The sequence below is a fragment of the Giraffa tippelskirchi genome, chromosome 13 (genome assembly GCF_054371585.1).
Source record: "Giraffa tippelskirchi isolate mGirTip1 chromosome 13, T2T-mGirTip1v1.2.pri, whole genome shotgun sequence".
In the NCBI taxonomy this organism is placed as follows: Eukaryota; Metazoa; Chordata; class Mammalia; order Artiodactyla; family Giraffidae; genus Giraffa; species Giraffa tippelskirchi.
The window spans coordinates 61,880,600-61,894,252 of record NC_137287.1 but is presented as its reverse complement, the minus strand read 5'-3'; the positions used below and the strand labels follow the sequence as shown (position 1 = coordinate 61,894,252).

The 13,653-nt window shown below is 42.2% G+C and overlaps 1 protein-coding gene across 2 annotated transcripts in view; it reads left to right on the top strand.

Annotated features, from left to right (window-relative positions):
- APBB1IP (amyloid beta precursor protein binding family B member 1 interacting protein) overlaps positions 1 to 13,653 on the top strand; it is a 78,202-nt gene that overhangs the window by 48,801 nt on the left and 15,748 nt on the right. Inside the window, exons 6-10 of one of the 2 annotated variants that reach the window (XM_081554181.1) lie at positions 1,773 to 1,932; positions 3,600 to 3,721; positions 9,826 to 9,912; positions 11,417 to 11,560; positions 13,509 to 13,619. In XM_081554181.1, the coding sequence (XP_081410307.1) occupies positions 1,773 to 1,932; positions 3,600 to 3,721; positions 9,826 to 9,912; positions 11,417 to 11,560; positions 13,509 to 13,619 (624 nt within the window). The remainder of the gene's footprint in view (positions 1 to 1,772; positions 1,933 to 3,599; positions 3,722 to 9,825; positions 9,913 to 11,416; positions 11,561 to 13,508; positions 13,620 to 13,653) is intronic. The other variant, XM_081554182.1, reaches the window with a different exon arrangement.

Genomic DNA, 13,653 nt, shown 5'->3' with positions numbered 1-13,653 from the left:
GCAATAATCCTCAGCAGAGAGCAGTGGGTATGCCTTCTATGGAAAATAAGCCATGGTCATTCTGATATTTGACGAATTTCTGTTTTTCAGTGCACCCCTCCATGCGTGATTTCTCAGGTCAGATGAATGTTTTTTGTGGGTTTTTTTGGCCATGTGGTATGGCATATTGGGATCTTACTTCCCCGACCAGGGATTGAACCCCGTGTACCCTGCAGTGGAAGGGTGGAGTCTTAAGCACTGAACTGCCAGGAAAATCCCCAGATGAATGTCTGACACTGTGGTAAGCCTGTATTTAACTAGACTCTGAATTAGGGAGGACCAGTGATTTTGGTCATCAGAATGCAGAACATACAACAAAAACAAAGTGTCCAACTAGAAGTTTCTGGGCTACAGGTTTCAAAGGGAAAAAAGTATTCTTTGGCCAAGCCTGGAATAAAAGCCTAATTCGAATGGCCCCAGGAGGAGGAAATGCACTTTACTGCCCCAGTGTTTGCATTTGAGTCTCAAGAGTGCAAGTGGGGGAAGGGAAGATACTAGGTGTGCTTTGACTTGTGCACCTTGCCCGCTCCTCACCCAGATTCTTATCACCACCCACACCCTTGTTTGCTCTTAGTAAGTCTGCACAGCAGGCCACAGGGGCTGTGTGTGCCCTTCACCAGTCACTGTGCAGTGTCGTCAGGATCCGACTGGGTGGGAGAGGGTCCAGCGAGGCAGTTTACCTGCTGCTCAGAATGTGGCCCAGACTTTAGGGGAGGAAGAAATGTTGCCAAGTGTATGACTTCTCTTTCCATTCCGTCTAAATACTTTTTACTTATTTATTTTTAAAATGTATTTATTTATTTGGCTGCACCGGATGATAGTTGCTGCACATAGGATCTTCAGTCTTTGCTGAGGCATGCGGGCATCTTTAGCTGTGGCATGAGAACTTCTATTCTGGCACGTGGGATCTGGTTCCCCAACCAGGGATCAAACCTGTGCCCCCTACATTGGGAGCGTGGAGTCCCAGCCACTGGCCCACCAGCGAAGTCCCAATACTTTTTAAATAATGATACGCTTCCTGTGTGAATAGCCAGGACCAACCTTAGACAAACAATAGGCAGAACTTGTCTCTATCTCACACTTCTCTTTTCAAGTGAGAATAGAAATTTAAGGAAGAGTGTCTGGGGTTCTGGGTGACGATGTTGCTTCGGGAATTCTCTGCTGGCGGTGTGTGGAGTGGCTTCAAGCACTGCAGGCTGGAGGTTGGATGGGGATGGTCTGGAAAGGGAAAGACAATCCCATGTGGCAGAGGTAGACTCTGAATTAGGGAGGACCAGTGATTTTGGTGGGCTTCCCTGGTGGCTCAGACAGTAAAGAATCTGCCTGCAATGCAGGAGACCCAGGTTCAGTCCTTGGGGCGGGAAGATTCCCTGGAGAAGGGCATGGCAACCCACCCCAGTATTCTTGCCTGGAGAATTCCATGGACAGAGGAGCCTGGTGGGCTACAGTCCATGGAGTCACCAAGAGTCAATATCTCCCTCATCAGAATGCAGAGTCTCTGAAGACTGGGTAAGCACTTTGCTTATTGTGTAATATTTCTGTTTTTGTGAATTGGTTTCTCTAGCACCTGCCTGTATTCCTGTACCTTAAACAAATGCTTGGCACATGAATGAGTCTGTGGGATACCTTCTTACCTAAACATGCAGAAGCAATAGCAGTTGAAACCTGAACCTTCCTCAGTGGCCTTCTCCAGTTGCTGGAATTTACTGGCTGTCCTGTGGCTTTATCCTCAGCTTGTTGTCAAGATACACATGAATGATAACAGCTCGAAGTCACTGATGGTGGATGAGCGGCAGTTAGCCCGAGATGTTCTCGACAACCTTTTTGAGAAAACCCACTGTGACTGTAACGTGGATTGGTGTCTTTATGAAATATATCCAGAACTACAAATTGGTAAGTCCCAGTCCTAACGGCAGGCTGTACTCCAGAAACCTGTGGTTTGCTTTATTATATTATGGGTTTTGATCTAATTATGAAGAAGAGTTTTGTTCAAGGCTGTGAGGACTACCCCATCCATCACTTTCCTTATGTCGGATTCAGTGCTTGTCTCTTGCTTGATGTGTGGTGAAGAGACTCAGATGGAAGCAGGTGGCCAGACCCGGGGGAGTGTGTGCATTATTGCAGCTACTTCTCTAGCAGATCCAAAAGGAAAGTGAGTGACAAGATGATGCTTCTTACTGCTTAGCCAGCTGAGCAGATGGGCCTGGGTACTGGTACATTCAGCCAATGTCTCTTTAAAGTTTGCTTCTTTAAACTCTAAGGCAGTCATCCCCCACCTTTTTGATACCAGGGGCCAGTTTCATGCAACTCAGTTTTCCCGTAGACCTGGTCAGGGGTAGTATTGGGATATTTCAAGTGTGTTACATTTACTGAGTTCTTTGAACAGGAGAAGGTGGATCTCTGGCAGCAATAAGAGTGATGGGGAGCAGCTGTAAATACGGATGAAGCTGCTTCACTCACTCGCCCGCCGCTCACCTCCTGCTCCTCAGCTGGGTTCCTAACAGGCCACGGACCAGTACCAGTCTGTGGCCCAGGAGTTGGTGACCCCTGCTCTTGGGTAACTCTGCACGGGCCTCACATAACTGTCCACTTCTCTTCCTCCACGCCTCACTTACTTAGTACCTGACACTTTGTCTAGTTGAAGAGGCTCAGCCCCAAAGAGCAAAGGACAGTTGATAGAAGCTGATGAACTAAAAAGCAGTTAAAGAAAGATTCTGTTACTTCTCATTCTTAGTGCCACTCACAGAACAATTGTCTCCTGGAGAGTTGGGATACAGAATGGTTGGGATACAGGATTGCCTGTTTTAGAAGCTTTGGGTATATGTCTTACTGAAGGAAATGATCTACAAGGAAATAATCCTCCGAGTTTTCTTCGATTCTTGGAGTCAGATAGAGAAAAGATGGGAAGGAGGGTTTAGGGTTGGTTTCAATATTCATATAATACATTGTGTTTTATATGTATTTGATATGTGTTTAGGAAGCAATGTTTTGTGGGGCCCCCAACCTCTAGGATCTAATTCCTGATGATCTGAGGTGGAGCTGATGTAATAATAATAATAGAAATAAAGTGCACAATCAGTGTAATGCCCTTGAATCATCCTGAAACCATCCCCCGTCCCCAGTTGGTGGAAAAATTGTCTTCCATGAAATTGGTCCCTGATGCCAGAAAGGTTGAGGACCTTTGTATAAGTGCTTATTAGTTATCTCACAATTTCATTCAAAGTTATTTACCCAATTACTGCCTAACTGTCCTCCTTCCAGATAGGGTGGAGGGCTATTTAAAGTAGTAAAACACCCAAATACAAAAAAAGAGCCATGGCTGACCACTACCACTATATTGTAGGTTCATCTGCCATGTTTTTTTATGGGAAATAAGTTGAAGACCTGAGACTGAAGAATACACATAACAGAGATGTTACAGTATGACATCATGTAAGAATTAGGAATTTCTAAAACCAGTGAGAAGTATGAAGCATTGTGTTAGCTCAGTACCAACTTATTTCTGTGTTGGAAACCCTGATGTCTTGGGTCTGAAAAAATGCTTTCTCTTGTTACATCAGAAAGGTTTTTTGAAGACCATGAAAATGTTGTTGAAATCTTATCAGACTGGACAAGAGACACAGAAAATAAACTGTTATTTTTGGAGAAAGAGGAAAAATATGCTGTATTTAAAAACCCCCAGGTAAGATAATTTGTATATTGTTAAACCATATAAAATAACCATTCTGTAATGTCAGCTGTGTCCTCACAAGATATCTCACAAAATTTCACATTATTCATTATCTCACAAAATATCACAAATGTATTCCTTTCAAAGAAATACAAACTCAACTCTTAGGGGTCAGGACAGGGGCCGCTTGTGCCCACGTGGTCTTGCCTCTTTGGGGTAAAGTAGGTTGGGGCAGGGAGAAGGCAATGGCATCCCACTCCAGTACTCTTGCCTGGAGAATCCCAGGGACGGTGGAGCCTGGTGGGCTGCCGTCTATGGAGTTGCACAGAGTCGGACACGACTGAAGCGACTTAGCAGCAGCAGCAGCAGCAGGTTGGGGCAGTAGAACCTTACTGTCCGACTCAGGGCAACTTTGTTGATGAAGCAGCTGAGTCTCTCTCAGTTTCTCAGGCCCGTTGGTGTTGGGAAAGTTCCTCTTCCTAGTTAACTGTGGTCACAGGGTGGTCTGCTCATCTTAAAAAAGTGCCAGGTGTTCAAATGAACACACAAACCTCAGCTGTAACCCAAAGAGTTTTGTTTTCCCAGCTGTGCTAACATGTATCCCCCACTGTGCGAAGACCAGTGGGGCCCAAAACCAAAATAAGAAGTGTGAGCCCTGGGGTCTGTGTCTGGAGAGGGTGACCCACCTTGGTATTAACATTAGCCGACCTTCTTGCCAGGAGCCCCGACGAATGTCTTTTTCAGAGAACGTATTGTGAAAACAAATTAAGGTCACCTGTTTGCTGTATTGCTGTTTGTTTCTTTTTATAAACATCTTTTATGTTTCTGACTTCAAAATTAATATCAATTTATTGGAAAAAAACTGAAAATAGAAGAAAGGAAATTTAAGTATTCCCACAGTTCAACGATCATCACTATTGATACTTCAGGCAATTTTTGCTCCACTGTTCTGTTTCTTAACTGAAATTTGGTAATGGTGGTGGTTTATTTAGTTGCATGAGTAAGAAGCAGAGACGGAACCACAATGGCATGCTTCCCCTTGGGTATAGAACGACATCAGGCACCATGGGGGAAAATGACCTCATGGCCTCTCCCCTCCTTTCCAACCTCCCTCTCCTGCCAAGGTTCATCTCTGACCATCTGGGACCAGGCCCAGCTGGAAGGAAAGTCATACAGGCATCACATTTACAACCTCCAGAAGGGGCTTTTATTTTAATTTATTAATTTTACTTATTTGGCTATGCTGGTCCTTAGTTGCAGCACTGAGGATTTTAGTTGCAGCAAGATCTTTAGTTGTGGCATGCATTATCCCTGACCAGGGATCAAACCCGGGCCTCCTGCTTTGGAAGGATGGAGTCTTAACCTCTTCACAACCAGGGAAGTCCCTGAGAGGGGCTTCTCCTTTAAAGCAAAGTCTGCTCTCAACTTCAGTGCGCAGAGCCCCTGACCAGCCAGTGTGGGCATGTGTATCAGTCAGGGTTGGAGGTGTAAACACAACCTGAGGATCCCAGTGGCTTCTGCAGCTGCTAAGTCGCTTCAGTTGTGTCCGACTCTGTGTGACCCCATAGACAGCAGCCCACCAGGCTCCCCTGTCCCTGGGATTCTCCAGGCAAGAATACTGGAGTGGGTTGCCATTTTCTCTTTCTAGCAGCAGGTATTTCCTCTCTCCAGGGCCTACAGGTCATCAGGTCCTCTGTCCCTGGCTCCACAATGTGAGTCAGATCAAGAGAGTTCCACGTGCCTCTTACTGTCCTCAGACCAGCAGCCACCTGTGAAACACTCTCCTCCTGGTGAAGGGCAAGCGTGCTGGAGAAACCGTGGAAAAACACCATGCCACTTCCCAGGCCCTCTGCTCCCATGGACCCACAGTCTGTTCTCCCACCCACATTCTGCTGGCCCAAGCAAGTCACGTGGCCAAACCGAGCATAAGATGGCGAGGACATGCGCTCCAGGCATCCTGGGGGGCAGGCACTGCAGAGTCACTAGGTGACAGGCATCAGTGAATTCTGACCCAGGACGGAAGGGAGGACTTGGGGTGATGGTCTGGGCTGCATCAGGTGTGCCCCAGCTCTAGCCAGGCTGGTTGTTCACCAGTGCCCCAAAGATACCCAGTGATTTTTTCAATTGAAGTATGTTCATTTATTGGAGAAGGAAATGGCAACCCACTCCAGCGTTCTTGCCTGGAGAATCCCAGGGACAGCGGAGCCTGGTGGGCTTCCGTCTATGGGGTCGCACAGAGTCGGACACGACTGAAGCAATGCAGCAGCAGCAGCAGCAATGTTCATTTATAATGTGTTAGATTCAAGTGTACAGGAAAGTGATTTGGTCATATACACACACACATATATACATATGTTCTTTTTCAGATCATTTTCCATTACAGGTTAATACAAGATATTGAGTAGAGTTCCCTGAGCTATACAGTAGGTCCTTGTTTTTACTTCTTTTATATATAGTAGTGTGTGTATGTTAATCCCAGGTTGCTACTTTATCTTTCCCCTCGCTCCCACTATCCCCTTGGTAACCATAAGTTGGTTTTCTATGTCCGTGAATCTATTACTATTTCTGTTTTGTAGATAAGTTCATTTGTATCATTATTTTTAGATTCCACATATAAATGATATCATATGATATTTCTTTCTCATCTGACTTACCTAATATGATCATCTCTAGGTCCATCCATGTTGCTGCAAATGGCATTATTTCATTCTTTTTATGGCTTAGTGGTATTCCATTGTATTTATGTACCACATCTTCTTTATCTTTTCATCTGTCCATGGACATTTAGTTTGCTTCAAGGAGCCCCAGTGTTTAACCACCTCTGGGCCTCTGTCCATGCTGTTCCTCCTGCCCTGAATGCTCTGTTTCTTTTTCTCTATCTGAATATGAACATCTTTCAAGGCGCAGTTACAACTTTGACCTCCTCTGGGAAGTCTTCCTTGATCATCTAAGCCCACAGCAATTTCTTCCTCTCTGCAAACCTACAGAACTTGAGCTCATTTTTAATTGGTGCAGTCTTATACGGTTTCCCCATCTATAGATATATAGCCATCTACTTACATTTATCTTCTCGGTGTGATAAAATGATTCTTGAAACAGTGATATTTTACATGTGAAGGGTACTCACAAATATTTACTCGTGGATTGATAAGTGTTTGTGTAATTTATTCATTATCCCAGCGAGGTGATTTTATTTTTTTATTTATTATTTTTTAAAATTTTAGTTATTTTTTATTTTTTTCACTTTACAACGAGGTGATTTTAAAAAATGGATTTGCTGTTTCTTCCCTATCCTGCTGCTCTCCAAGCTTGCACTTTCAGAAGCTGTGAGAAAGAGGGGCGGGCTGCAGCTGAGAGTCTCATTTCCCATTTTAAAGTTCCTTTATTTTGCAATTTTTCAGATTGTCCCTAATAGATAATGGGTTAACTGTTACATTCTGCCGCTTGCTACAGAGCCCTCCAAATTCTCACCCAAGAGCAGTCCTTCTAAGGATTGCCCTGCATGATCTCCAGCTTGGAATTTCATTAAAGCAAAAGCACAGTGTAGTACTACCACCTGGAAGGGGAAAAGGGGTATTCAGAAGCTGAAAAAGTGAGAGGGGTCTCAGAAAAGTTAATGGCTTCAGAGTACCCTCATAAAATGAGACCCTTTGTAGTTTAGAAAGGCTCTTGCCCTGTCTCTCCTGCAGAGGGCGACATATGCCCTCTTTTTCTCAAATGATGATGCCCCGCACATGCTCTGCAGTCTCTTCATGTTCCTCTCCCTTCTTGCAGCGCATACGCGGTCACATTTTTCCAGGGCCTGGTGGGTCTGTGGGGTCGCACAGAGTTGGACACGACTGAAGCGACTTAGCAGCAGCAAAGCAAGTGTGCTTGCTAGCAGCACACTCTGTATTCATTGTCAGGACTAAGTTATCACATTTTTTAAAATTTTGGTAAAATACACATAACAGAATTTACCATTTTAGTCACTTTTTAGTGTGCAGTTCAGTGGTATTAAGTCCATCCACACTATCATACTAGGTTCTTTCCTGTGGTGTTTAGAGCAGTTTAATACTGAGAAAGATTATGAAAAATTCAAACCTCTGCCCCTAATTGTTCTCGGGCAGTCACTTAATCTGTTTCCTTATCTCTGAAATAGCAGTCACACCTACATTGTGGGGTTGCTGAGAGGATGAAATGAAAAACCTGTAAGGCCTTAGTATAGAGTTCAGGCAGGTGGTATATGTTCCATATTACATTAGTCACAGTCTGCAAGCCAAATACATAAAATAATAACCACACTAATTCACAATATGCTATCCTTTCAAATAATACATAAAAGTTTGTCTTTAAAAATGCATTAAAAGATAATTCAAGGATATCAACCTTGAATATTCACTGGAAGGACTGATGCTGAAGCTGAAGCTCCAGTACTTTGGCCACCTGATGAGAAGAGCTGACTCACTGGAAAAGATCCTGATGCTGGGAAAGATTGAGGGCAGGAGGAGAAGGGGGCGACAGAGGATGAGATGGTTGGATGGCATCACTGATTCGATGGACATGAGTTTGAGCAAACTCCAGGAGATAGTGAAGGACAGGGAAGCCTGGTGTGCTGCAATTCATGGGGTCACAAAGAGTCGAACATGACTGAGAGGCTGAACAACAACAGAAAGATAATTCAACAAGATTTATGGAAGGAGTTGTATGTGACTTATTTCCTCTATTTAAGTTAACAATTTGTCATCATGGTGCATTCTATTTCTAGGAGATGTCCTAATTCTACAAAGTTTGCTTTGCAGTTTGCTTCCTCTTTATTCTCAAACTTCAGTGTAAGTAGAAATCATCCAGGAAGTGTGCTGGAATGCAGATTCTCAGGTCCCCTGAGATTCCAGTTCAGTAGGTTGGGGCCCCGGGAGCATGCATTTAACAGAGCATTGGGGTGGTCTGGGGGTCACACTTGGGGAAACACTCCCATCATGTAAGTAAACATTTGTGTCTAGACTCAGGAGGCTCCTTAACTTAGTCACTACACTCCAGGGTTATATGCTGTAGCTTTAATACATGTTTTTCAGGCATTATTTTATAAACTTTGTTTCCACCCAGAAGACCTTAAATGCTTTAACTGTGGCGGTGGTTCTGCCTGACATAGTCCACAAGCAGATGTTCCAAAGGGATAATCATGGGAAAGGTGAGGACCCTGCCTCCTTGCTGAGTCAGGAGCTGCTGGAATTAGAGTAGGTTTAGTCTCTCTGCCCTTGAACTGCACTGACCTTCAGTTTCAGGGGTAGTGGCTGTGGTGGTAAGAGCCCACACATAAGACACTTAGCTCTGGTGTTCATTCACCTGCAGTGCCCTAGCTATTTAACCTGGCTGAGCTTCAGTGTCCTACCTAACCTGTAAAGTGGAGGGGACTGTCACTTACCTCACAGCTTTGTCATTAGGATTGGAGGTGATGTTTGCAAAGCACCTGGCTGAGGGTCTGCCATGTAGTAGGTGCCCCCGCAAATCATGAGTGCTTCTAAATGGTGGTCTTCTTTGCCTTTGCTAAGCTGGTTCTCTTTCCAAAAATGTCCTTTCTGCTTCTCTTTGTCCCTTGAAGTTGCCAAGTAGCAAACTCTGTGTTGTGACTGATGCATGCAGTTTTTAAAAATTAAAATTGGTTGCCCACACTGATAAAAGTCCAGATTTCACGCTTCTCTGGAGAAGCCAGAATCTCTAGTCCTCAGGGACCCTACATGGTGACCAAAGGCCTGGGATCTGGGATGCTCCACTATCCTCCAGTTCTGGGCTTCTCCAAGGGCCCTGGGGTCTCCAGGCTTCCAGCATTTGACATGGAATTCTAGACCATGGTTAAATTAAATGACAATTGTATCCTTTGCTAGTGTTTTCTCTCTTGCGCTTGTTGCCTCATTGATTATACACTGTGCGGGGAAGGGTAGGTGTTACTTCAGGCCAGTGGGACAGTGCTCAACGCTTGGTAAGCCCCTCGATCAGCACTTGGTTGACAGAGACCATACACTGTGGTCCTCAGTTTACCTCCTCCAGGTATGTGTCCGTCTCCAGCAAGACCGTGGGTTCTGTGGCTACCATGGTGATCAACCCTTACTGATCCTATCTTTTACTATTTTATTTAGAATTTTTACCTAGATAACAAAGGAAAAAAAGAAAAAAAGGAAACAAATGAGAAAATGAATGCAAAGAACAAGGAATCCTTGCTTGAGGTAAGATTAATTTTGCAGAGCAGTAGAAGAGAGAGGAATATTAGCTGTATCTTTTTAAACTATTTGCTTCTCAGAATAATGAGTGATTCAGAGACACATTGAAATTTTAACTTGGGGTTTTAAGATCAAATTATTACTAAATTATAGCTATTTAGATTAAACTGGTTCTTGGAGTTGGTTGTTCAAAAGTATGGTTTTAGACAATATAGTTTACTCTTCATGAAGTTGGATTGGTAATTCTTGATAAAAGACAATAATCCACATGAAACTCATCTCTAACATTCCATAGATTTCATTGCTTACATGCTCTTAACAGAAGTCAGGCGTGACTTCTTTGTAGTGAATTCTCCAATGCCCCTCCAGCAGGCAGGTGTGGTAGAAAGTGTGAGATGGCAGTTGGAGATCTGATCCAAGTTTGGTTCTGCCTGTGGAGGTTCATGTGTTATTGGGCAAGTCCAAGAACCTTGGTTTCCTGTATCGTATTGCATTATTACAAAGATTTAGGAAGAGAGTGGAAGCACCATGTGTAAAGTGTGGTACACATGTCTGATTATCACTCAAGGCTGTATTGCTGAAGTTCATTTGATGGTTGATTTTTTTGAAACTTCTGAATGACTTTTCACGCTGCAACTTTGCTAAAAATTGAGGCTGTGGTCTCTGCCTATAATGCAGATGCCTGCCAGGTCACAGGTCACAAATGGGCACTGGAGCCCCAGATTTTTGTTGCTCCAACAACACTATGACCTTTTGAGTTAGGAGATTTGCGGTTTCTCTTGAAAAGTCAGAAGACCTGGTGACACCTGGGCCCACATTCCTACCTGGAGCCAGTTCACTGATGCTCATCATGAGGAAAAAAATGTATTACTATGTGGGGTGATAGATGTTAACTACACTTATGATGGTTATCACTTTGCAATATATACATACATTAAATCATTAGGTCGTATACCTAAATCTAATGCAATATTCTATTTCAGCTGTATCTCAATTTAAAAGTATGCCAAAAATAAAATACTAATTTATACATATTTTATGTACAGAATTAATGATATAATTTTTCTATTTACTAGCAGTGAAATCATAACTTTTCCACTTACAGGTAAAGGAATAAGTTATATATTTATCCACCTACAGTAACAGAAATAGATTTTATGTAATACTTCTACAATATGTACCAAGATTGTACTCACTACCTTCGTTACGAAGTTGGAGCTATCAGCACTCTTATTTTGCAAGTAAAAGCACTGAGGTTGAGTCACTTGCTCAGAATCACAGACCTAAGTGGTCAAGAAGCCTGGAAGTCTACCTCTAGAGCTGAAATTCAATCACCATGTTCTTCCTGTCTTTTGGCAAATAGTATGCAGTGTCAATATATGCTTTCAATTAGAGCTGTAGACAAAATGATTTTTAGCTTGCAGGCTAGCTTGCCACAGTTTATTTCAATGTGAACAAAATATGTGTTTTATCTCTGATGGGTTTTACATCATTGGAATCCCAATTTCAGGAGAGTTTCTGCGGAACATCCGTCATTGTGCCAGAACTCGAGGGAGCTCTTTATTTGAAAGAAGATGGGAAGAAATCCTGGAAAAGGCGCTATTTTCTTTTACGAGCTTCTGGAATTTATTATGTCCCCAAAGGAAAGACTAAGGTTAGAAAGAAAAAAAATATGCGTATAAAAAAGTCATTTCATGAAAGTGAAATTCACTCAGTCGTGTCCAGCTCTTGGCGACCCCATGGACTATACAATCCATGGAATTCTCCAGGCCAGAATACTGGAGTGGGTAGCCTTTCCCTTCTGCAAAGGATCTTCCCAACCCAGGGATCAAACCCAGGTCTCCTGCATTGCAGGCGGATTCTTTTCCAGCTGAGCCACAAGGGAAGCCCAAGAATACTGGAGTAGGTAGCCTATGCCTTCTCCAGCGGATCTTCCCAACCCAGGAATCGAACTGGGGTCTCCTGCATTGAAGGTGGATTCTTTACCAGCTGAGCTACCAGGGAAAAACTAAAGAAATCCTCAGGTGGAAATTTCAATACTCTGTCTTTTGCTGTGAGATTCATGTGATGACAGTGTTTATGCAAATAAATATACTTTTAGGATAGAATTATAGAAATCCTTCTGAATCTTTCAGTTGCTTTCTTTTAAAGGTAAAGAAATCTATCTACTTTAAAAGTCAGGTCTCAGGAATTATGACCAAAGCATTTCTCTAAAGATTAATTCATTTTTTTACATATTGATTTCAGAGGACTTTTTTCCCTCCCTTTTTACTCTATTGTTCTGTAGGCATAAGAGTAAGACTTCTTTTATCTGGAATCATACATCTGGGTATAGCCAAATTAGGGGACAGTTTAGCAAAAGGTCTAGGCAAATGTCAAAGGGAATACCCCTTCAAAGGCTGGCTCTATGTTTAGCAATCTACCCCACAGAGTATTTTTAAGTATTTTTTGTAATAGCAAGATATTAAAATAGCCTCTGGTCATCTATAGTAGGATGGTTGAATAAATAATTACATCTGTACAGTGTAATGTTATGCAGCTATACAATGTGATATAGCCTTTCATACATCCTGATATAGAAAGACCCCAAGATATAATCTTAAGAAAAAGAATAAATTCATGAAAAAATATTAAGAGTAAAATCTCATTTATATTTTTAAAATTTTATATGTGAATATGTCTACACATACATAGGCATATAAATATATCCCCCAAAACATTTGGAAGAATCTCTTCTCTGGAGAAGAGAAATGAAATGAGAAAAGAAGGGTGAAGGAAGATTTTCATTTTTCTTTTAAATATACATTTATATTTAATTTATCTTTAAATATAAATGTATAATTATTTTTAAGTTATGATGAATGTTTAATTTTCTAATTAAAAAGACTAAAACTTTGAAAATCCAGAAGAAAATATCTCACAAGAAAAAAATGTAGTATAAAGGAATAATTGTGCATTGAGATGTAGTAATTCTGCCCTTTATTTTTTATTCGTTAAAAAACAGAATGTGCGAGGGGAAAAAGTAATGGAACAAATTTGTAGTTGATGTGTCACCAAATATGTAGATTAGAGGTCTTCACAATGTATATTATATGTAAGGAGAGGATTCTGTTTCCATAGCAACACTGCCAGCCCTAAAGAGATGGCATGAAAGGAATCTTTTCTCCTCAAGAAGAGGTGCATGAAGTGTGTGCTGATTTTCTGAGCATCAAATATCACTCATTGTTCATCCATGAGGGACTTTTTTCCTAAATGCTCAGTCATGAAATCCATCAGTGACTTAGAATGGCAAAAGCCAAAATAAAACGTCTGACAAGGTGCTCAGTCACCTTGTCTGGACCACATCAATACAGTAATGATGTCTCAAGGTCAGCCAGTCATCATCTTTTGCTCCACCTGTGGCACACTGTTTTGCCTTAGAAGTGCTCTTTCACTTTTTAAAATGTAGGCCTGGCTTTTAGAAGACTACATGGTAAATGCTTAAGTAACACCTGAAATTCTGTATTTTCCTACTAAAATGTAACCCTTCATTGTGCCGTGAACAACCTTGGGAAAATATTACCTGTCAGCTAGGTTGAGGTTATTTTTTCCTTCTCTTTCAGACATCTCGAGATCTGGCCTGTTTTATACAGTTTGAAAATGTCAACATTTACTATGGGATTCAGTGTAAAATAAAATACAAAGCACCCACTGACTACTGCTTTGTTTTAAAGGTAGGTTTTAAGTCCTTACCTTAGATCTGTAAGA